The sequence below is a fragment of the Mercenaria mercenaria genome, chromosome 4 (assembly GCF_021730395.1).
Source record: "Mercenaria mercenaria strain notata chromosome 4, MADL_Memer_1, whole genome shotgun sequence".
Taxonomy (NCBI): Eukaryota; Metazoa; Mollusca; class Bivalvia; order Venerida; family Veneridae; genus Mercenaria; species Mercenaria mercenaria.
In genome coordinates this window covers 19341135-19366778 of record NC_069364.1, presented here as the reverse complement: position 1 = coordinate 19366778, position 25644 = coordinate 19341135, and the positions used below count along the sequence as shown (strand labels likewise).

The following is a 25644-nucleotide window of genomic DNA, read 5'->3' as shown; positions in this document are numbered from 1 at the left end:
CATTAAAACCGTCATAACCGGAAGTCAGATCAGAAGCATTTCCATACATAACCGAGAGGATTACCGGGCGTTTATATGTAAATAATGCTTGTAATATCATTGAACATCATGCTCTAGCTCTTTACGAAGGTAGGGATATTTGCTAAAATACTACTAATAATTTTGATATTTATTATAATTTTTTATTATGTAATAATGCTTCTAATATTTTTGAATATCGTTTTCTAGCATGTTTACGATTTAACGAAGGTAGAGTTATTTGCTACTAGCTGCAAACTAAAAATAAAAGCGCTATAAATAGATCCACGTAATGTGTGGAATTTCCATGTTCATGACGTACAAGTTTAAATTAAATTTTAAGTATAAGGAGTGGTCACAGTTGTGTTTTATTTAGGACTTTGTTGATAGGATAGAAGGTATAGAAATTTTATTACAAGTTAATTAGCTGATGTATTTAATTTTAATCATAAGCGATGAATGGGTTCTACTTGCAACATTGTGAACTGTCCTATAATAAGTGATCGAAACAATAGAGAGTCTGACTCTAAAGTTAAATGTATAGCTAGGTTACTATGCGTGTTTGATCTGCTAATTTGTCAAAGATGACTGTATCGAAATAATTATTTCTCTGTAAAAAAGAAATACTAATCGTAAACAAAATATCAGAAAAGTTTTAAAAGACGGTGAAAATATTTCGGTTTAATACTATTTGGAAATAACGTTAATCTTAAAATGTTTGAAAACAATTTTGGAGTTAATCCAAAGACCAATGACAAAGAGCAGGTCGCTGTGTCATTTAACTTTCAAAATGTGGCAGAACTCGTAACATCAAGCAGTAGTGTTTGTAAATTTATTCAAAGGTCTGTCATCGGTCTATCATGTCATTGAATACGACCGATCTTTTTTGTTGGATTTAACGTCGCATCGACACATGATAGGTCATATGGCGACTTTCCAGCTTTAATGGTGGAGGAAGACCCCAGATGCCCCTCCGTGCATTATTTCATTACGAACGGCCACCTGGGTAGAACACCGACCTTCCGTAAGCCAGCTGGATGGCTTCCACACATGAAGAATTCAACGCCCCGAGTGAGGCTCGAACCCACATTGATGAGGGGCAAGTGATTTGAAGTCAGCGACCTTAACCACTCGGCCACGGAGGCCCCACGACCGATTATATTTATTTCTTCTTTTCCTTTTTATTATGATTATCTAAAGTAGCTAGGACCTTTGCAATAATTGATTTATTTATTTGGGTTTTACGGCGCACCAACACAGTAAAGGTTATATGGCGCCAAACAGGACTACAAATTTTGGTTTCATATATCATTTACATCGAAATAAAAACATGAGGTATGGAATCAAAATTTGCATACCTGCTGGAATCACAGAGTTACAGCAAAACCAAGTGTTATGACCCTATTAGTCGCCTCTTATGATCATACAAGGGTAAGGCAGTGGTTCCAATTCTTTTCATACACAGATCGTCCCAGAACCACATGGGGCCAATTGCAATAAAATTCATGTAAAGAGGTATTGTTAGGCTATCTCTGCTACGTGTTTTAGTTATTGTTGCTAATGAGATTCTCAAACATGTTTTAAGGTAAAATAGTATTTTTTTTTCAAGCTCGCCCACTTAGCTCAGTAGGTAAGAGCGTTGGTCTACGGATCGCGGGGTCGCGAGTTCGATCCTCGGGCGGGGCGTATGTTCTCCGTGACTATTTGATAAACGACATTGTGTCTGAAATCATTAGTCCTCCACCTCTGTTCATTCATGTGGGGAAGTTGGCAGTTACTTGCAGAGAACAGGTTTGTACTGGTACAGAATCCAGGAAAACTGGTAAGGTTAACTGCCCGCCGTTACATGACTGAAATACTGTTGAAAAACGGCGTTAAACCCAAAACAAACAAAAAATAGTATTTTCTTTCTGATGCAAAAGTAGAACCATAACGCAAATTGTATGATTTTGATTTGTGTCATTAATTTCTACGACCAATCATATTTTGTCTTCTTTTCCTTCGTATATTCATGTATAGAGGTACTGTTAGGCTGATGTCACGTTTGTGTTCATTATGGTTGGTAATGAGATTCTCAAAAACGTTTTAAGGCAAAATAGTATTTTCTTTCTGATACAAAAATAGAACCATAAAGCCAAGCATTGCATAACAATTGTATGGTGTTGATTTGTTTCAGTCACCTAAAATTCTAAATATGATGGGCCTTAGATAGAAAACACTTATGTTATATTACACAACTAAAGTATAACCACAACGCCTATACGACTAGATCAAATTCATTGTTTGCTTGATAAAAATCTTATCAATGTTTTAATCAATAATTCATCTACCTTCATGTAGTTTACTGATTCCTGAACACCAGCTATTTTCATTCCAAAAGGTTAGGATTGGTTGAATTGCGTTTTTCCTCGTTTAATATATAGCACGTTTCCGTGTGAGAGTGGTTGCACTTTTATTCGTGGTTTGGTGGTTTTAATTTGTCATGATTTCTCATTGCATCTTTCTAAATCAGTCTAATGACTAATGCCTTACATAACGTTATAGTTATTTTGCTAATTTTCTGGTATTACTTTACGACCAAAAAACATAATCTGTTTAGATAAATATTTGAAATATCTTGTACTTTATTACCCATTACCGTCAAAAGAAATTGAAACTCGTTATTTTGTCGATACGCATGCGCAGTTAGACTACATTGGTTTTATCTCTTATATTTATTATGATATCTTTTTGCAATGGGCACTGTTATAAATGACAAAAATTACACTTCAAAGATTGTTTTGATTTGGCGGGGCCCATGGAGAACTGAATTCCAGTTTTTGTAGAATATCCTTATTAAATGTATTTCAGTTAGTTATCTGTATAAACTTACTACACGCCATGTACCCGGATAATCCTAACTCTGTTCAGCGACCCTAACTCAGTGCCAACATGGCTGACAGAAAGACGATGTATGTAGTTAATTTCCTTGTCTTTTTTCATGTTTTTATGTTAGTATGCAATGTTAGCGTAAAACTTTTGATAGTCATAATATCCTGTATTGATAACATGTTTTGTGTACTAAATATTTCAATCAAAATGTCACATTATGTGGCTGGAATTCATTAAAATGTACTCAAAGAAGTCTTCAAAATGAACATGTTTTATGTTTCTAACTGTTGTCTTGCAATAAGACCTTACGTATTAAATGTATTAGTTTCATAAACATCTCTTTGACAATGTTTAACAATATCAAAGTTTGAAATTGATTTTTATAGCTTAAAAACGTATTGATTATGAGGTGGGTTTAAATTTGCGGATAATTCCTAACTGATATAGGAAACAGTGCTGGATAAATACGAACTTAGAATGGATAAACACCTAACCAAACGAAAACGGCTGTTCGTCTGTGCTTTTTTATGGACTGTTGATGCTCGAAGTTCTTTGACCTACCCAACCCTGCAGGGATGTGGGATTCCTATGTCCAACTTATCCGGCTCGTAATTTTTTGCCGGCGGACAAGTGCATTTTTCTTGTTCGTTGGGACTGACTTCGTGGATTGACTCAACCACAAAATCCATGAAAATTAGTCCCCCACGAATATTAATGATTTTACAGTACAAGAATGAATTTGTCCGGAGAATGTCTTCTTCGTGCGTGGAGGGATTTTGATGTTACTCGGCAGAAATCTTCACCACCATGGGAGGGATTGTCTTGCGCAAGAACCAAGTCCCTAGGTCTAAGGTCAAGATCACACTGAGAGGCCAAAGGTCAGATACAAGAATGACTTTGTCCGGAGCATTTCTTCTTCATGCATGGAGGGATTTTGATGTAACTTGGCACAATTGTTCACCATCATGAGGCACCCTTATTTTTAGATAATACTTCCCTTTCCCTTTATAAATAGCTTATATTGTAACATTTTTATTACTGGCTGTAGGAAAAAATCGAGACCCGTTTTTTGTGGTACAACATGCATGTTATATCGAATTTTTAGGTGTATTATGACTTATCTCTACCTGGTAAAGAGTTATGTGTGGACTTATATTTTATAGATTTTTTAGGATTAACTTACACTTGTTGTAAATATAAATAACAATAGAGAAAATTAAGTACCTCTAGTAGGGGACTTTGTATTGCATGGCAATACTTCATTCACCTGTTTCAAATTGAATACTAGTAACATGCAGTCTGACCAATTTACTTGTCTCCTTGTAAAATGGACGAAAAGACTGAAATTTGTAACTATATTAAATGCCGTATTAGGCTTGATATAGATTCAAAGCAGATATTTTATGAGTCGTGTGGTATATATGGACCTCAGGCCATTTCAGAGCGCACAGATTTTAGGTGGGTTAAAGCTTTAAAAGCTTGAAAATTATCTGTTGAAGATGATACCCGTTCTGGTAGGTCTAAAACCTCTGTTACCAAGGCAAACATAGTTGCTGTAAAAGCTGTGGTCGAACAGAATGTGCGATTGTCGGTGAAAGATATAGCCAGTTGTGCTGGCATATCAGAAGGCATTGTACAAACAATTCTGAAAAAGCATCTGAGAAAGATTTGCGCTAGGTGGGTACTTCATTTGCTCACTGAGGAGCAAAAGAAACAACGCCTTAAATGTGCCCGGGAAACATACAAAGTCTGTGATAGTCGGGTTATTTCTAACTTGCTAACAGGTGACGAAACCTGGAAGCAACAGAGATGGGCTGATAATAAGCAATGGAAGCGAAAATGTCAAAAATGCCCTTGTATTGTCAAGAGAACCATAGGCCAGTCGTTCAAGTGCCTTGTCCTTTTGGTCATACGACGATTCTACAAAAACCCCGTCCTGAAAATGGTGAACAAGTTTTACAATAAGAAACGTCCAAGCAAAGAATGGTCTGGAGTCCATCTTATACACGACAACGCCTCCTCTCACAAGTGCGAGGTTGTTAAGTCTTTCTTGGCTTCTGAAAAGGTGGAAGTTGTAAACCATTTGCCTTATTCACCTCACTTGAGTCTCTGTGACGTTTTTTTATCCAAGGCTTAAGCAAATGCTTTCTGGAAAGAAATATTAGTCCAGAAGTTCTCTTGTCAGCGCCATTTATCAGGTCCTAAACAGATACAAAAAGAAGACTATTTATCTGCTTTTCGTGATTGGGTTATAAGGTCACAAAAATGTGTTTCGATAAAGAGGGAATACTTTGAAGGTTGTAATAAAACTAAATTTGAAAAAAACGTAGCACTTATAATAAGAATTCCGAACCAAATGACAGAACTTTTTGCAGGACCCTCGGCTTGATAAACTAAAAAAAAAATACCATTTGGTTTGGGTTCGATGTGTCTCAAAATATCATAAGTAAAGTAAATAAAATGATACTATAAGATAACCCTATTTTAAAATCATTCTACATTTTATGAAGATAATTATTCTGACTAAGTTTTATATAGAATATATGGCATCTGGAGTGGTTAGAATTTCTTTTCTTTATTTTAACTGTCGGATCAACTTTTCCTAGATTTAATTAAGACAAATATTATAACTATCTTTCATATTGATCAGATAAACAATTTAATCTGTATCGTGTGTTAACAATTAACTTTATCACTTGGTTTAGTGACCTAGTTTTTGACCCGGTTTCAAAGTTAACCTACATTTGATAACAGCAAATACGGTTTAATCAGATCCAGTAGAAAATATTGTCTATAAAGTTTTATCAATGTTTTTATTTCTATTGTATAACCTCGTTTCCTAATCCATTTTCAAGCTAGATCTAGATTTTATAAAGATGACCAGTTTAACCGGGTTTCATAAAGATCGAATACAAAATTTGGCTTCTAGTATGTTTACAATTTTTTATGCTTTGACCTAGTCACTTAATGTCTGGGACAACATGACCCATTTTCAAACTCTGCCGCGATTTTGTTAACACACACATTTTGACTAAGGTTCATCACGTTTGGGCTAACACTATAGCTGCGTTCATGTGGTCACACTGTCTGACTATAAAATCAGGGGTCGTGGGTTCGATAGGATAAGAGTTATAGGTGTTTTACACCTAGTACGCTAAAGAAGAAGGGAAACCTTTGGAACGAACTGAAGTGTCTTCTGTAAATTGTACGAGAGGTGTTCAATTTAATATGAAACACCATCAAAACACACCTATAAGATCTTTCAGCTTACAAAACCTCGTGTAAAGCGATTAATTAATGTAAAGTAGTGTATCGTACACATACTCAACACATTTGAATGCAAAATGCAATATGGTTAGAGCAAAAATAAATGAATTAGTTGAGGGTTTTGTTTTAGGGCCTTTGAAGCAAAAAACGTCCTACAGAAACATTGTGAAACAAATAAAACAGATGTGACATAATGTTTCTTTTGCTACTGTGCATCGCATTCAACATGGTAAAGGTGTTATTCGAAATAACGTACGCAAAACACTCAGGTAAAAGTGGAACGTCGTACAGCAGCTACTGCTGACGTCGTACGGAAAAAACTGTAATATAATTAAATTGGTGAATCCGCCAACACAAAGAGAAATGGCAGCTAAGTGTGGAGTGTCCTTAGGCACCTTAACAGAATTATAGCCAGTATTATAAAAGCCAAACTCAGGAAAAAATGCCGTGTTCATAGGCTTAGTGAGGCCCAGATTCTGAAACGACGTGCTCGATCATGGTGTCTATATCTCCGTCAAACTGTGGAAAATGGAAAAACGTAGTTACCACTGGTGAGGCTATGTTCTATATGGGCGGTAGTTATGGTCGACGTCGTGTTTGCTACGTTCGTTCTAATGAGAGAGACCTGAACAAACAGAAGTTTGTGAAACGAGTTGCATTTGCACCTGGGTTTATGGTTTGGGCCGGTGTTAGTTTCTATGGCAAGATATCTTTGATTTTTATCAATAAAGGGGTGGAAGTCAATGCCAAGTATTACATAGGCAAGGTTCTAAAGCCATTCTGTAGAAAAATGTTCCGCGCCTTTTTCCTGGAAGAGAGAATGATATGGTGTTCCATCAAGACTCGGCTTCTAGTCAAACTGCTAATTTCACCACTGATTTTCTCAACAAACACAGAGAAAATTATATAACCAAAAAGCCAAAAAGCCCAGATACAGCTCCCATGGACTTTGGTATTTGGGGCATACTGAAACGTAGGCTACAAAACGTAAGATCTATACCATGACTGGTCTTAAAAAGGCTCTTAAAGACGAATGGAAAAAACTTGAGCTGTCTTGCATAAACCGGACTTTAGAATGCCGGCCTAGAAGGTCTAGAATGATTTACTATTGCCAGGGATTCCAGATTGAGCATCTGTTGCAATACAACGTATACGAGTAAATAATTAAGCTGTGTTTAAAACTGTTTCATAATAAATTGAACACCTCTCGTACTATCATACAAATAACAGTACTAACTGTTCTTCTGGAGGAGTCACGCATATGGGTTACCAGTGGCGACTATAAAGTTAACAATCTTACATACAAACAAATTTGTTATACCTATTGTACTTTTATTAGTTACTGTGTTTACAAACAGCACTATTCCAGGCTCCTTTATAAATCTAAAATACTTGCTGTTTTTATTTTGGAACCATCAAATTTCGGATACACTCAGATTAAATGGTTGTTATCTATAGATAAGTAGGAAAGACAATTGATTTAAATGTCTTCATCGGTTTTATCAGTCTTTCCGATGTTGTACTTGACTGTGATTGCTTTACACAAAATAATTTTAGTGTAGTATGTGCTGATTTAATTGCTGCTATTGTAATATTTTTCTATAAATATCGCTGAATATAAATATCAAATACCAGATGATATGAATAGGAATAATCATGTTAAGTTATTGAATATATCTTGATTTGAATCAAGCTACTAATATATCCACGTAGCTGTAATTTCCATAGTTCTACTGCGCATGCGTGTTGCTAATGGGGATACATGTCGAAAATGCAGATCAGTTTGGGACATATAAACATAGTCTTGCAGGTGAGCTCTTAAATTCTGCAAGTTAAAATAGAGTAAACAAACTCTTAAAGTTGATCAACGTATTTTGGCTTAAAATAACACTAAATATATACATATTATATATAAAGCAACATTTGTTTTTCATTTAAAATGTGTATACATGGATTTTGGTGGAAGCTCTGTAGCAGTTCGTCTGTTTTGGAATCCTTGTATTTTTCTTGAAAGCTTTTTTACCCCAATTCCAATATTATCTAAACTTGTTGGAGGTACAACATTACAGAGTGCACACAATAAGTCATCTTATTTCAATGTCAATGAGGGATCGAAAGTGTTATAAAATATTGCACATTCTTGTACGGCCAATAACTTTGTTACCCTTTCTCATTATTTAAAAATTGTATGGGTATATACACATTTGTGTGTGCAGTAGACAGAAGACCAATATCAGGAAAGATAAGACAAGGTCAGCTTTTAACGAGACGTGTTGAGCGATCTTTCCATTGATTATCGATTCCATCTGATTGGAATGTCTCCTTTATATTAGCTATTTAAAACCGTATATCAATAATGCAGTTCCTTATATTCAATGCATTAATGTTGATAATGGTTTGTGCAATACATTGAAATAAAGCTCGCATACGATCCCGTAGAAAGCAACACAACCTTTTGCATTTTAGTTTAATTAGTTCTGGCCATTTTCTTTATAAACTCCTGCGTCCTCGTGAAATTATTACGCTCAAAGTATAACCGCCCATTATATAAATAGTTCTGAAAACATAGTTTTTTTTCTATAAATTATTCCTTAAATAAAAAGCAGAGGATGAGGATTTTGAAACATTGCACTTTCTGTGCCATCAATTGGAATGAGCGCTAGTTGCAGTACATATACGTTATTAAGAGATTGCACTTTATTGGCCGTGCTATACCTTTGCTCCCCATTTTAAAAAGATTTGGTGTAGGTTTAATCACAAACATTATGGTATAGGATGCAAAAAGCCGTTTGCGTTCAGTTTTCTCAGTGATTTTTATACTTTATGTGAATACTGGAGACATGAGAATTCTAGTTTTATAAATGAGAAATAATTTCCTTAACTTTGGAAAAGTTCTTAATATTGAATAAATTTGCAACTGTGATTCCAATTGCCCTTGTCGCTATTGATTATTTGTCTTATTTTCCGTTATCATACACTTCTTCTATACACGGGCAGTACCACTTGCAAACGGGCAATAACATAACATGAATATAACGAAGTAATAAAATATTCAAATAATTTATGGTATGGGTCATAAATAGAAGTAAAAGGAAATTACTAAGCTTTACAAATAGCTTAATACGCACTACATGTAGAAAAAACTATTATATTGTGTTGTAACAGAAACGAAGAATGACACACTTTAAACTTTGAGTGTAGCAAGACTTGTATCACGTATTTTACATCCTCCTTCGTATTTTACTCGTTTTCAGTTCATGTTTTAGCTTATATAAGAACGAAGTTCTCATGGGTACTTTTATGATCTTCCTACGTATGTCGTTTCTCAGCCATTTCAGTGTTACATCATTGGAGACTCATTTCTTGGAATGATTCTGTAAAATTAGAGATTTTTATGAGGCCAAAAGTTCGCTTTATCCAGTACTGGAATAGGTTCGAACTATTCGCGATATAAGGTTTACTTTTGATAATTTGATTATAAAGTTATTACAGTGAAATAATAACATTTCGCGAGTATTTATTTTCGCGAACATAAATCGTTAGTGAATAAAGCGAAAATAAACCTCATACAAAAAACTGACGTTACAGTAAGATCACAAGATTTCGGTTGATTTTGATGGTGGCAAGATTGCTTTTAGTAATGAGCCGTGGATTATTTAACATTTTATTAATGCTCCAATAGCAACTTGCGTGTGGTCTTGAATTAGTAAAAAATTGTTAACATTACTTGAGTAATCCTAATGAAATGTGCATAGAATGTATAAACCATTAGAATTTAGCCAAGTTTGAAAATGGCGAGATTGCTCATTGTCATAGCCTTTGAGTCAGTCACAATGTTAACACATTAGAAGCCACATTTCTTGAGTAATCTTCATGAAGTTGTTATCGAGTCTGTATATTCATGAGAAAAGTTCGACAATGGGTAGGCAAGATTGTTGTTCACGAGATTTAAGGCATTAAATTAATCAAAATTAGAGACCATTGTTTTTAAACATTTTCTAAAAACTGAAACAGAATGTAAATGACTACACGATCATTTAGTAAAATTGTTACATTGCACAAGCTTGATAATAGGTAGCCTTTGAATTTGTAGATATTGCATTGTGTACACTTTATTACTGAGTGTGCTAAGCCTGATAAGCGGTCCTGTTTATATAAGTGATACAACGAGTCATTGTAAAATATTGTTTCGGATTTTTTTTCCAGAACATGCCACATATGACGGATCTTAGTATAGAATCTTCACAGCCGACTAAATATTGAACCTCAATGGCAGTTTTAAATTCATTTTTCACGACTTCAATACGTGTAGCAGTTTACCGAGCAAGATCTATAAGCATATTTAAGGCTTCCATCGTTGCTGGAAAGAGGAGACAAGAACCAAGAACCCGGAAACAAAAACTCGAAACAAAAACATATATACCAAAACCAGCTACAGCAGAAATTCAGCGAAAACTTTTAATCGCAAGTGACGTAAAAGAGGCATATGCTCATCATCAGTATAGCACAGATGGGACGCATCCAATGTTGAATTCCAGAACACTGGATAGAGGCAGACATTAGTAGCAACTAATCTCAAATTATCTTTGATGTACTTTTTTTGTTTGTGAATTTGTATATATTTACTTATAAATTTATGTTTATGTTTTTCCATTTTTGGTCTTTCTGGATAGATTTTGTGTAGTCATTGTTAAAACATCAGTTTTCAAGATGAATAGAAACAAAAACGTACAATTTAAAGAATCCGCTTTCTACCAGCATGAAACTGAAAATAACGGAGACAGTAGTAGCTTAGTGGTAAGAATTTTATGCGAGGCTGGCCAGAATGTTTTGCCACATATTGACAGCTTAACAAATATATTTAAAAACAGTCTGATTCTGTATGAAAGTGGAAAGTCAGTTGTCTTCACACAACTATCGTCTGATCTGGTTGACAAGCTAGAAGATTTTACTGGAAAAAGTGATCTTAGACTGAAGCTCGAAAGCATAGGTTGTTGGTCGGTGATGTATGATTCTTTCTTGATTTACAAACTGAACGATAAAGACCAACTAGTTTTACCAAAGGTCCAGAGAACGGAACTTCTCTTTGAACGATTAAAGGGTAAACATCCAGTACAACCCGTGTATGTAAACTTTGCAGATTTATTTCTAGACGGCTACCAATGTGGGAGTTATCTGCCTTCTAGAACGTTGAGGGATAACAAATTAATGGAAAGTTATAAATACATCTCTTTAAACCCTTCCAAGCGGATAATATCGCTGAAAAGGTTAAGAAAAGTTAATATATATACTTCCAGAACTTCATCGTTTGCTTTTCCATTGTCAGGAGAAATTTCAAAATATGAAAACTTTCCACAACAAGTTTCTGAAGAGCAGAGTGGAACCGAGAGGAGTGTTTTCGCGTTTTCTAATGGGTTGTCTTTGGCATATACAACTGATCAAGCCTCAAGCCTAGCTATAGGTGAAAGTGTGTATAGATACCACAGATACAATGCTGCTACAGAGAGTGAAAGTTCACATTCTAGTAATATTAGACAATTTACAGGAACTCCTTCGAGTACTTCACAACGGTCAAGACATCCTAATTATTTGGAATACAATAATAGACTACGATCATATGCTCGCTGGACACACAGAAGCCCCGATCCTGTTACCTTAACCAAAGCCGGCTTCTTTTATACGAGTAAGTCGATTATTTGTTTTTATGTGCATGTGTAAAGAAAAACCATATTAAATAGGTATGAGTAAAAATATAAATCCTGATATTAGTTATGCATTTTGTAAAGTATTATTATTTATATTTTTTCATTTCGCCTTTTCGTTTACCATTCATAACTCCGTATTGTCTAATTTATCGTATATTCTTGAGAAAGCATTGCGAAAAAAGACCAACACATGATAACGGTGTATATTCTTGGCTGTTTTGTCTTGGAGTCAACGAAAACGACAATAACTTTAAAATAAATACTTAAACATACACCGTTGTGTAAGAATGCATTAAAAACCCCAGTATCTTAAATGGAAATAAAATATTGAGACATATAAGAGGAATGTTGACAAAAGATATAATTATGTAGAAGAATATTTTTATATGTTTCCTCAAAGGAAACCTTCCTTTGACGCTCGTTTTTTGTTTTATCATAAAAGCGTTTTGTTATATATTATATGATATATCAAATAGATGAAGGAGATCTTGTCAGATGTTATCAATGTGGTATTGGCCTGAAGGATTTCTCTGATGGAGACGATCCTTTAAAGGAACACGTGAGGCATTCTAGTAGTTGTCTTTATTTGATTCAGTTGCTAGGAGAGTCAAGGCTTACAGAGTGGAAGGTAATGTTGTTGAAGAAATATTAAGAAAATTAGTTACCATCAGTCCTGAAAATAATATAAAATATGTTATTTACACATACTTTATAAAAGAAGAAATATATTCACTGTTTAAATTTTTGATAGATTACATACATTGAAACAAGAGCGGGTTTCATATATATATATTTGATAATAAACCTGAATTCGCGCTCAATAAGATTAGAACTGTTCGTCATAAGAAAAACGCTTAGAAATCATGAAACAGGATCTACATTATATGCATTTTTATTTAAGAGAATACTCCAAGCCAACGACCCGGAATTGAACCGACAAAGGCAGTTGAATGGTATGTAATTTTATTTTACATAAATGTTAGCACGTTGCTCAAAGTGACCTCTTCAGTAAAAAAAAAATTCACAAGATGAAACATATATGTCGACACAATAGATCCATTCTATGAATAGACCCGTTTATATGGCAGAATCATGTTTTAACATAGTTAAACACGACGAAGAGATTATGCGCCTGCGGAATAATTTCACAAGGGCGTAGTGAGTTCTCTATGCGGCGTGTAACTGATTCGGAGAGTTTAAATGTATTAAAGCATGCTTCTGCTATATATGTTTTCGATGATAGTATGTTTTTCATGTAAACAAAAAATTGTAAAATGAAACGTAGAAGCGTTATTTCTGAGCGTATGTATGGTGCCAAATTGTATGCCAACTTGACTTCAACGTGACCGTATTTTGATAATATTCAAATACTAAGAATATGTTACTCGTCCCGCGAAATAATTATAATTATATTTTTCTAGTTTGAAATATCTGTTATATAAAATAGTAGGTCACTATCATTATTGTCTTAAAAATTTAAATTTATTAGGTATATCAAAAATAATATAAAAGTCGAGGCTTTAGCCGAGGATTTATTTTTTTTCCGTTTACGAACCTAATAGATATTAATTTATAAAGACAGTAACCTATATTTATCCACCTTCTGATTTAAAATCATTTTTAAATAAAATTACCCACCAACTAGGTATGTTTCTGCCTTAAACAAGAGTTTAGAAATTAATATATGTGACCAGTCTACACTGTCTCTTAAGTAATTTGAATTGATATAGCTCTTAAAAATCCCACTAATAAAAGAGAAATATCTAAGACTAACCATATGTTTTGTTACCGACTGCGTACTGCTAAACATAATTAAACATTAAATAATTTGAATTTGCTGCTAAGTGAAATTCCATCTGAAGTTCAATTGCAAGTCGGATACCCATTCTCGCAGAGCAAACGTTAAACAAGTGTTAAATGTATCGATAGACCATAACGCCACTTGATTTAAAAAAGAAATAACCGTTTCCTCGACGATCTGATTCAATAACATTCCTTTCCAGATGCAAAAGTTTTTGATGTAAGTGCAGTAAACTGAAATACTGCACAAACGTTATGGATGAGTCACCGTTAGTTTCCTCGAGCGATCTTGTGGACATTGCAAAGGACATTCATTAGGGTCTCATGTACCTATAAAAGCTCGTTTATAAAAATCTTTGCATGAATATGTATTTGTAGCTGTAAACCAAAACACGTCGTTTTGAAAAAAAAGTCAAAAAAGATGTTTGGCAATTGTTTTTCGTCACTAACCTAAAAAAGCAAAATTTATTATACTCCTAGAATTTGCCCTTTGTTTAGCATGAATGTAGGATAAAAATGATTTATCGTGCTGTCATGTTTTGATTTGGGGAAATGTGGGGTGGGGGTTGAGGTGCGCAATCATGACAGCACGACATGTCATAAATGTGCCATCATGTACTTATCACTCAGTGATATGACACATTAATCGGCCGATTCAGAAAGACGCAAAACTTAACAGTGGTACTTAGATTTAATTTGATTTATTCAAACGATATATTTTTTATTTGTAAAACATACCTTTGACCTCTTTATGATTCTATAGTTAAGATCGTAACATGTATTTATTGTCTTTCTCAGAGCGACATAATATTAGTGCAGTGGCAAATAACTTTCGTCATCCCGAATATCAGACGTTAGAATCCCGTTTGGAAACATTTACCAACTGGCCAGCACAGATGACACAACGGCCGGAACAGTTAGCTGATGCTGGGCTATATTACACTGGTAAAACACACGTCATAATTGGCTATAAATTACCCGTATGTTGTAACTATATATGCACTATATGCACTTGGGATATTCATGCGCAGCAGCTGTTAATGTAAAACATCTTACTATGTTAATCAGCCGAAATGTTATTTGGCAGAAGCGTCCCTTACTTGTTCCCTGCTGGTAGAAACATTTTTGGGCTACAGTTTTTTACAGCCCTTCTGGATTTTAGTCAACCATTCATGTACGGTCAATATAACGCAATTAAATAGTTTCAAATAAGTTGGTAGAGACATTCACTGTAACAAGGGGTTCTGTAGAATGATGTTATTACACGAAATGAACGTGCGCTTACGCTGTTCTAGCATACAACATGTAAAAAGCCTAAGAAATGAAGATATTGTACGTCAATGTCATAAAATGTTTTTGAAACACTTTCAAAGGCGCTGGAACATTTTGGAACTACAGTATTGTATTGTTCCCGCCAGCCCTTCTGGATTTTAGTCAAAACCATTCATGTACGATCAATATAACGCAATTAAATAGTTTCAAATAAGTTGGTAGAGACATTCACTGTAACAAGGGGTTCTGTAGAATGATGTTATTACACGAAATGAACGTGCGCTTACGCTGTCCTAGCATACAACGTGTAAAAAGCCTAAGAAATGAATATATATTCCATCAACGTCACATAATGTTTTTGAAATATGCCCTTTTTATATCAAACACTTTCAAATGAGCTATATAAACAAAAACAATCACTCAGCGTGTCAATTCATCGAATGTGGATGGTTGTTTCGGTCATATTGTTCAAAATTCCAATAAGTTCAACAAAGTTTAGTTAATGTTTTAGAAAGATAATGTGGTGATTTTGTCTTTAAAAAAATGTCTAAACTTATTATTTTCATCTTGTTAAAATGTTTGGTTTCACCCGACAAAGCAGTATTGTCGGGATTAAGCTCTTCTTTCTTCAGATATGCCTCTGTATCACCATCCAACATCGAAAAAGTCGAACATGTTATCCCCTCTCAGATTTGCTTTACATAACATGCAGGTTTATTGACTGCATTTACAATGTGCTCGACAAAACATACTGAAAAATTGATTTCTTTGCATCAAATGATTTTTTCTATAAAGGTTTTGAGGACCATGTGCGTTGTTTTGCCTGTGACGGCGGACTACGTCGCTGGGACCCAGAGGATGATCCATGGATAGAACACTGTCGATGGTTCCCTGCTTGTCCATTTGCTAAAGAAAAGAAGGGAGATGAGTATATTGCCTTGGTCCAGGCAGCCGTTGCCTTAGAAAATGAGGTTAGTAACAAAGTTTTACTCAATGGTTTTTCCTAACTGTTCTCTTCAAGTGTCGAAATGACATCTAATTCTTAAACATCAGACTCTTCAGGCCAGAACGCCTTGTCGCAAATACACATTTTGCTAATAACTATAAAATCAAAATAAGCACAGATCTCAATCCCTAAACATTGAATTTTTAAATGCTTAATGTACTTGGTTTAATTTTGTTTATTACAAAACATTTGGGAAGTGGGGACAGTACTCTGATTGCAAGAGTTTATGCCTTAAACTACAAAACGAACACTTTTTATATTAACTACAGTGCAACAAATCGATGTAAAACATATGGTTTTCTTTTATTGTCGATTCTTTACTTCTTATTGTTAACAACTTATAAACGATGGTTATATATTTCTTTCCATATAAGGGGAACGAATCAACTCAGTCGCGTGGTCCGGATCTGTCAGGGGCTATGGAACAGATGACTCTCAGAGATCCAGAATTTAGAGCCGCACTAAATGAACATAAAGACGCGTGTCTAGAGATGGGTTATCAGTTAACAGATTTTAACGAAGGAGTGCAGGAACTTAGAAACAGAGGTTGTGTTTTACACTATTTTCTTTCAATATAGTAGTAATTGTGTACTTGTAAAATTTTCTATCATTACGTGTTTATTACATTGACTCTACCATCAAGTGCTTTAAAGCGCAAAAAATAATGATTCAGTAAAGTTCTGTTTGCAGTTAAAGTACAACTTTGATAAGCACATTCAAATTGGCACATTTCTTGAAACTGTTATTTCAGCATCATAGTACATGAATGGTAAGTATAAAACCGAACTATGCTGTCATTAACATGCCACGTTCGAATCAAAACTTGCAGATTTATGGCCTCTTAAAGGTAGACTTTATAAGATAAGTCCGGACTACGTTTCTTATACTATTGATAAAATCTTAATGACACTTCATAGAAATGGTCAGTAACAAGCCTTGTGGGCATATATTACGGGTTTGCGGATTTTTCATTACGGCATGACTCTTTGATGCGCAAAATCTATATAGAACCCGTCATTATTGTAGCATGTTTATCTGTTTACTTCAACGTTAGTTTTCCTAAAAACTGCCTATGCAAGTTTAAATGTATGGGGAGGCATATGTGATTTTTTTTCAAAGGCACTTATCTATTTTATAAATATAAAATATTACTGTTTGTATAAACTACATTGAGGAACTCGAATTGGTTTATTGCTGGCAACTGAAAATCTCATGCTTTGTACATACTGCATTTGGCATGGGGAAACCAATATGAGTTGAATATATATATGCTATGTTTAAACGTCTACCCTGCCTTTTGTCACGAACAAGCCTGGATAAACACGTACCACCACAGCAGCCAGTTTTTAAACTAACGTTTTAAAATTATTTAACTACAATAGATATATTTACAGTTATTGTCTAAACGAAGTTTAAGCCTGACCATTTTCTCCCAAAGGAAACAACATATTAGTGCATAAACTTACACGAATACCTGTGTATAAGTGTGACAAAGAAAATTTTGTCTCTGTAATAGTATCCATACCTATGACAAACTCAGCAGCCCGTTGCATTCTTTGAATGAGAGGCATTTGGCATCTGATAGTAATGTTTCCATGATAAATGAATATCTACATATAAACCATGTCTCTTTTCGTTACAGAAACAATTAATGAGATGACTTTAGTCTAGACATTAATATACAATCGTACAATCAAATAAATGCAAGTTCATAACAAATATTAACTTGTTTCATAATTTGGTTATTAAAATAAATTTTACACAGACTTTGACTGTATCACTTCCAGTCACGTTTTAGTCATGTTTATCGTTTAATTTAACCATGTTGCTGAGTCAATCATTTTGCAGGCACTATAAAACCTACTATTGAAGAAATAATTGATGTTATCGAAGTTATCAAAGCAAGGAAACTGCAAGACAGTGCAAAACAAGCCAGACAAAATGGTAATGTTTTCAAATTTGAACATGTAGAGTAAAGCCTACATTGCGTATATTAAAGAACAAATAGTTTCTTATATAATATTATGTAAAATAAACTTTTTTACAAAAATCATTTTGAAGCATAGACAGCAACCAAACAAGACAATAGCAGACTCTGTTTCAGACTGTTGAGCCTGTTCCTGATCGGTAATTGAACACCCCTCACAAAATTTAGCACCTGAATCCCGAAGAACCTGAAAACATACCAACACGAAATCCAAGTACAGGTCGACACATGGCACTAAAAGACTGCTAGGTCGGCACACGACACTTAAAGAATTAATAAAATCTATAACATCATTTGGAATCATAGAATGCAACAAATTAAAATAATAGCAGACACGTTTTCACTGTGTATATTTATGTATATTGCAAGGACATAATCATCTAAACTTCTGTTTTCCATAGTTTTACAGATAAAAGTTTGTATCAGACTGATTTTATATATTTATTACGATGTTTGCACTAACGTTCAATGTTTATTCTGGTTTTACTTTTACAAACTTATTCCCAAACGGATGCACCTCACAGCTTGTCTAATTTGTTTGAAGCTGCCAACAAACCAGAGGGACTGGAAGGTACGCTTAAATGGGTTAACCACCTCTTCCACCCCGAGGTTTGCGCAAACATCTGCGGATATTTCTAAATTGTATCTGGTACTTGTTACATGTGCAGATGTTGAGTAGTTTTGCTTAGTGCGGTATTAGAGAGCGTGTAGTATGTATTTCCACGGCCGCCCGCAAACCGAGCCTGAATATTTTTTTTGTCATGTTTGGCGACCTATGAAGTTTCTGATTTTCCTTTTTGTTTTACATTTTCATTTTTATAAACATAACATATCTTTTTCTGACGTCACTAAGCCAGAACAAAATTTGGCAGTTAAGTTTAATGGATCTTTTAATCAGTATCTAGCTTGGAATTTGTTGTTAATGTTATGTAATGGTTTTGTATTTATTTTCAGAAACACCACTGGAAGAAAATCAGCGTCTAAAAAGTTATATCATATGTATGTCATGTGGTCGGAATAACGTGAATGCTCTGTTTTTACCTTGCACGCACCATCGCATGTGTATGGAGTGTGCAGAACGCATTACCCATTGCCCAGTGTGTAAAAAATATATACGTCAAAAAATCAGGACCTACTTGGTGTAACTGGACTGAACAATAAAGTTTCATAACGCGGGGATGTCAAAGGTTAACAAAACCTCTTTCTTGAACAGTCAATAACTCTTCCATCCATTAAGGGATTTTGATTTTTAAAGGTCAGGTCACACTGAGAGATGCTGTTTACAAGGCACGGTACTTGGACGTACGATGGCACGGTAATGGTTAAGAACTCAGTCCGTAAGGTACATCGCAACACCTGTGAAAACGACTTGATGAAGGTCAAAAGTCCTGAACCAATTCCAGCTCAGCCACAAAATAAACCAGAATCTACTTTATATCATGGAGCAGACGTCAATTTGGACTAAAATTTTTATTGTATTTGCACTTTTAGTAAACAATATATATACAACAGTACCTGTGCAAAATTACTGAACCGTACAGTAAAACAAACTTGTAAAATTCACCTGGATAATAAAACGCTATATAGTACTGGGTGCTATTAAAGGAGGACTTGATTTTATAAAACTTGAGTGATCTTATAGCAAATATCACAATGTGTTTTTGATTTGTATGGGCCACTAATTAATATTGACAATATAGTCATGTTTCTATATTCGAAATTTAATTTTCGCTACAAGATTGAAAGATATATAATACTAGTTTTGTATTTTGTATGAAACTTTTCATTGTAAATACACATTTTCTTTTTGCAGTGATGCTCTATTAGTAAATATCTGTGTTGAAACATGTTAATATTTGTAGTACCTATGTATATCAGATAAACTTGCAGTACATGTAACGTACTTTATATAGTTACTATATTAAGTTTGACAATGAAAATAAAACCCAGGTAATTTGTTCTTTGGAACATGGGGTCATGTATAAAGTAAATTCCTTTTTAGACTGATATCACTTAGAAGATGCTGTCGTTTTGTTGGTGTTTTTTCGTTTCTTATCTAAATCTTTATATCTTATGCTAAATAACAATTTTATTTCTGCTAAATGTGATTTTTTAATTCAGACAACATAAATATTCACTACCTACCAATGCGAGTACTATCGCATTGCCAGCAGATTCATCTGTGTATTTAGACGTAGTTTTCAATATCAATATTTTAGAAAAATTAGAGAAATCCTTTGGAATCTCTTAAAAAAGTCGACGACTACACCATAATCTTTTTATATTCTACAAAATGAAAAACGGCCTTACTCCTGACTATCTTTCTTCTCTTGTTCCACCATATATAGGGGCTAGGTATAATTTACGTAACGCCACTGACATTCCGCCTATACGCACCAGAACTACTCTTTACTACAGTGCCTTTCTACCATCGGCTCTTAGAGATTGGAACACACTTTCAAGAGAATTGCAAAATTCAACTTCATTAGCTTCCTTCCGCATTGAAAACTAGCGCTCCGAAATGCCCTAATTATTTTTTCGTAAATAGGCAATAGAAAATGGCAAGTATATCATGCTCGGCCCCGTACCGATTGCAGCTCTATAAACCAACATTTGTTCAGAAAAAAGCATTTCTCCGACATCTCTTTGTCAATGTGGTCTTCCAGAGAGTAACCATCATTTCTTCTTTGAATGTCACTACTATGATGATATCAGAGTCCGTCTTCTTGAAACTACTTCTAACTATTACATGGAAATAAAATCTAACACTAGAATTTGCGCAAGGAGTGTTTTAACACCATAATGTAAACAATTAGTATGTTTCACTGTTTTGGTAAAGTTTCATAACAATATAACTTTTCCCTAGCAGTGAGAATCAGACATACTAAAATTGGGTCAAAATTATACTTCAGAAATAACTGAATTGCTGTCTTTGTGTTAACATAGTGTAAATAAAGTTGGATATATATGGCTTTAGTGTGTCAGTGACGCTGTTAATCTTAGGACATACAAACACATAATATGTTCAGTGGAAAATACTCTCGCATAAGTCGATAAGTATTTTACTACCAAAATCAATATAACTGTGTTACACCTTCTGGGTATCTTTTACTTATTGTAAGTAAAAAGAAGAGATAATTGGAAATATTATAGTTGCTAATTTACCTCTTAGGAAATTATCATCCAGATGACATTAAGTGTATGTTCCAGTATCATTTGAATTTTTAATGACCAGAACAGCCTATATTATTTATATTTTTGCTTGTAAGCACTAAATTTTAAGTGTAAACTAAGAGCGCTCCCCTTAAGGCTGTTTTGTTATCATTTTTCGAGAACGAGACTAAAATTTCAAATATTATGTTAAACTTCAAACGATAAAGCTATAAGCACTGAGGACATGGGAATAAAAAAAGAACGCTGCATAGAGGATATTACATGAGTGTCTTTTCATATTGAATTTATTAAGTTGAATAAAATAATAAAATGCGAGGCTCTATAAAATGCAAGGCTCTGCAATGTGGAAAGTCACAAATGCAATATTTTTTTCATCACATGTTAGCTTTTCCTGCCGAAGCATAAAAAACTCTACTTTCTTTTACTTAAGAAATAATTTGTAGCAAAACAGTGCTTTATCACTATGTATACACGATGGGCAGTTATACGTCTGGCGTAATAATATCACGAGGGCTAAATACTTCTAATATATTCTTTATTGTAAAATTTATATCAGATATGATGGAACTGCTTCTTCGCGCAAGCATGGCGCCAATAGTAGGTCTTTGTTTATACACGCCAGGATCGGAAATGGTAATACGTCTTGCGGCAGAATTCATTTCGGGCGAAAATAATTGCGAATTATTCAGCAAAGCGAATAACTAACTCAGCATGTTTGTAAATTAATCAACACATGTGTGCAATGTGACATTTCGTTTAAAACATGTTTTTAAGTAAAATATTTAATGAAATTTGAAAGCGCTATTTCTTGATGCGTACATGACGCTAAATATCACGTAGACGTGACGTCAACATAATATGGTTGAGATGATTAAGGTATTTTATCACATGTTTGACGTCGCGTCGCGGGAGTGTAATAAAGCCATTAAATAAAAATGATAATACACTAGTATAATAAAGCTTTGACGTCGACGTCGTTTATAGTTTAGGAAACGTTGGTCAAATTGACTTGTTTATATAGTAAAAGAAAGTAGAATTTTTGGTGTTTTGACGGGAGAGGCTAATATGTGATAAAAAGAATATTACATTTGTGACTTTCCACATTGAATTTATTAAACTCGTTGAATAAAATAATAAAATGCTCGGCAGAGTTTAATAAATACAATATGAAAAGACACTCATGTAATATCCTCTATGTTGGTCATATTAGAATATAATATAAACAAATCATATTACCAACGTCTCATTTATTATTTTAAACAACGTCGGCGTCAAAGCTTTATAACATTAGTGTATTATCATTTTTAAGTAATAGTTTTATTACTCTCCCACGACGTCAAACGTGATAAATATATATACTTTGAGATGAAAAATGCCGACATTACCATGTCTACACATTTGAAATGAAAGAAACAAACTTTTTTATTTAGAACTGACAGTCAGCAGAGAGTACATTTTCACCATTATTGACTTCATAATTATATCTGCTTTTTTATCCACAATAAATACCGGCTCAGGAGATTCACATCACATTCGGAGAAATCGCAGACATCATCTCGGCGTACCCGCTAGAAAAAAAAACGAGTTATAGATCTTGGATAAAAATAAATTAGTGAATCCTTATTTCCGTTCGTGCTATTGTGGCATTCTCCGTCTGTTACAGGTAAACCTGTGCTCGTATGAGCTATATGAATGGCAAAATGATGCCGAAATAGCAGACGAAATCCCGCTTGCATTTCGGGTACACTAATATAAATTCAAAGTATTCTTTGACAGGAGTCTCAAATTTTCAGTTTAGTACTTTAGACTGTGATACTAGTATTTATATCAATTATTTCTTGACGAGCTATTCTCTCTGTTTTAGCATAAACTACACTCGAACTTACAAAATACCTGAGTAGTCTAATTTTGTAAAAAGGGTAAATACTGAGCACTAGATTAGAAAAACAATGTGCCTTTAATTTACATTCCCTTCGAATGATAATCAGTTTATCGTCATGTCTACCATTTTCCGTTCGCCTCTTTATGTAATAGTATAGAATGCAGGTCACGACCTAGTTGCCGCTCTTAGTTGCCACTTGCTAGTTGCTATTTGCCAGTCCAATAAGGAAAACGTGCTTAAAAATATTTATTTTGATCTGTGTGCAGTTTCTCGTTTAAATTTGAAAGTATTATAAGACTGGTCGTTAAATATCCTTTCTGAATATGTCCATTATTACTTTGTTTTCCTTTTTTCTATATTATAGTTATCAAGTGTAACATACATGTATATCAAAATGACCTTATAAAAGACAACATTTTTGTTACAGCCATACTGTAATTTAACCACCATTTTTCTAACTACCCAAAAAGAATTCCTTTAAAAATAGTGTTAGAAGCCATGAAGATAAACAATGTATTGTTGTAAATTCATCTTTACACCCTGCTTTGTCCGTGACAATATGAAAAGTTATTTAAACTTAGGCTGACGTTTAGGTCAATTTACAGATAAAAGTGTACAGTCCTTGTCTTAGACTTAGAGGGTAAACTGTAATTCTGTAGCACTTTCTAAAACCTATCACCTTACATGTTGTATAACTGGTGGAGAGTAAAATAAAAGGTTCATGTAGATCCGCTCCCAGAGATTTACTTTAATAAAGACATGGTTTAAAGTAAAGAAAAATCTGTTTGACTTTTTTGATTTCAACAAGTCGTTCATCATATAAATTATTCTCAAAAATGTAACACTATTATATGGAAGGTAAAATCTACAACAAAACAAACCGCTATGTAATATTACTTACATGCACCTAGATGACGACTTTTAACTTTAATGCTGCTAAATTGAAATAAAGTGAGTTTGCATAACGTAAATCCGAGTGTCTTTCCCTTGTCGACTGCACATTGATTAGGTTAGTATTCATATAATTATTCTAATTCTTAATATCATATAACGTTCTAAATAACATTCTCAATATGACCTGATAAGAAGATCCTTTGGTAACATAGCATTCATCAAAGCTAACAAATTGCAGATTCCGGTTCGTTGAGTCTGGTTATGAGAAGTCGTTATCGTGCAACAATCTTCACTTAACCTGTCATCGGATTAAACCGGGAAAGATTCTAAATTGTCTGCATGATTATACGGGTGACACTTTCTAGATCACTGCTCCCCTTTGTTTAATTTGTTTCCAAAGGAACCACGACGTTTTATTTTAAAACTTAATATTAAGCACATGCCTATTCTCAAACAAATCCCTTCCTCTATCAACTAAGTTTCATAAAAAATTGAAAACTCATAAAATTAACACAAAAAGGACCAATCTTTATGACCAGAGGACATACACACAGGTTGACAAACGGGGACAAACAAAATATCAACGTTTACATTAAACACACACTATCTATATCCAACGTTTCATAGATAATCTCATGTACTTTTAAAGTTATGGCAGAACTAACATTTTTATTTTGTGGCTTCTGAACAGACAGCCAGATCGACGAAAGGGGAACACATGGAAAAATAGAAAAAATAATAACAAAAAAAAAAAAAGGAAGAAAAAAAACATACATGTTGGCGGACGGAGGAATAAACTTGAAAGTGTGGTAGGGGTGTTGCGAATTCTTAAATTCATACATCTATTCCGGTAAAACCCCTTAAAGGACTGAAATAAATCCTGAGCCCCAAGTCCGGGGCGACATTTACAGCTGTAGAAGTAGCACAGGCTTAAGCGGAAAACCACTGATTGTACCCCAAGGATACGAAAAATAATTGCACCAATCTTGACTTCAAAGAAACATTGTTTAACCTAAGTATTCTTACAGACGACATGAAATTCATTGATTTGATACACAGGAGGGACATAACGTGCCACAGAGCAACTTCGAATTTGTAAAATTATTTGTCAAAGGCATTGTATGCTTTAAACTTTGAGGTATGGTTGTTGCAATCATTTATCGCACAGGTCTACAATCTCCTCAAAAGTTAACGTCAGACTTTTTAATGTAGTCCTTACTTCGGCCTAAAAAATGCATTTAGAGCATCAGTAAGTTGATTTCTAACATATTGGCCATGTTTAAAGCATAAAAAAATGCAGTTTTGCAACTTTTTGTTAAAAAAGTTGAAAAAAAATATCGCCCAAGGCCATAAAAACATTTAGGGTGGGGCCAAAAATTTAGGATAGGTCGGGATACAGGAAACAAACAATTTTTGTTTACGCCTTATCTTTTGAGGAGATTGTAGACCTGTACGCCTTTGATATTGTGTGTATGGATGCTAGCCGTTTACAAGTACAGGGTGGCCAAAATTTTTTGTTGAGCAGGCTGAAGTAGAAAAGTAGGCGACCTGTTAGGGTTTCCGGGGGCATGCCACCTGGAAAATTTTGAAATTCAGCCTTCATTTCCTGCATTCTGGGGCATTTTAGGAGCATTTAAGAACACCTTTTCCACTACAATTTTATTTTCACGTTTTTATGAGCTCACCTGTTGAATTTGGGAAAAATAATAAAATTAAGTTTTCTTAAAGGTAAAATTCTTTGTTTCTTAGAGAAAATTAACATGAATAT

General features: G+C 34.2%; 1 protein-coding gene across 4 annotated transcripts; it reads left to right on the top strand.

Annotated features, from left to right (window-relative positions):
* Positions 1 to 296: 296 nt before the first annotated feature.
* Positions 297 to 20022, top strand: LOC123552711 (baculoviral IAP repeat-containing protein 7-like). Of its 4 annotated transcripts, none has more exons than XM_053540612.1 (9): positions 297 to 416; positions 10363 to 11839; positions 12338 to 12489; positions 12763 to 12814; positions 14460 to 14606; positions 15729 to 15904; positions 16314 to 16485; positions 17788 to 17883; positions 18881 to 20022. In XM_053540612.1, the coding sequence occupies exons 2-9, from the start codon at positions 10867 to 10869 to the stop codon at positions 19069 to 19071; spliced, it is 1959 nt and encodes a 652-aa protein (XP_053396587.1). In that variant the 5' UTR covers positions 297 to 416; positions 10363 to 10866; the 3' UTR covers positions 19072 to 20022. The 4 variants fall into 4 exon arrangements, with proteins under 4 accessions (XP_053396587.1, XP_045198386.2, XP_053396589.1 ...); XM_045342451.2 differs by lacking the exon at positions 297 to 416 and adding an exon at positions 2869 to 2969; XM_053540613.1 differs by lacking the exon at positions 297 to 416 and adding an exon at positions 7846 to 7966.
* The last annotated feature ends 5622 nt before the right edge of the window (positions 20023 to 25644 follow it).

Coding starts and splice junctions, on each gene's coding strand:
- LOC123552711 (XM_053540612.1), top strand. CDS start 10,867: ATGAATAGAAACAAAAACGTACAATTTAAAGAATCCGCTTTCTACCAG. Junction 11,840..12,337: donor AGCCGGCTTCTTTTATACGA/GTAAGTCGATTA, acceptor TATATCAAATAG/ATGAAGGAGATCTTGTCAGA. Junction 12,490..12,762: donor CAAGGCTTACAGAGTGGAAG/GTAATGTTGTTG, acceptor TTTTTATTTAAG/AGAATACTCCAAGCCAACGA.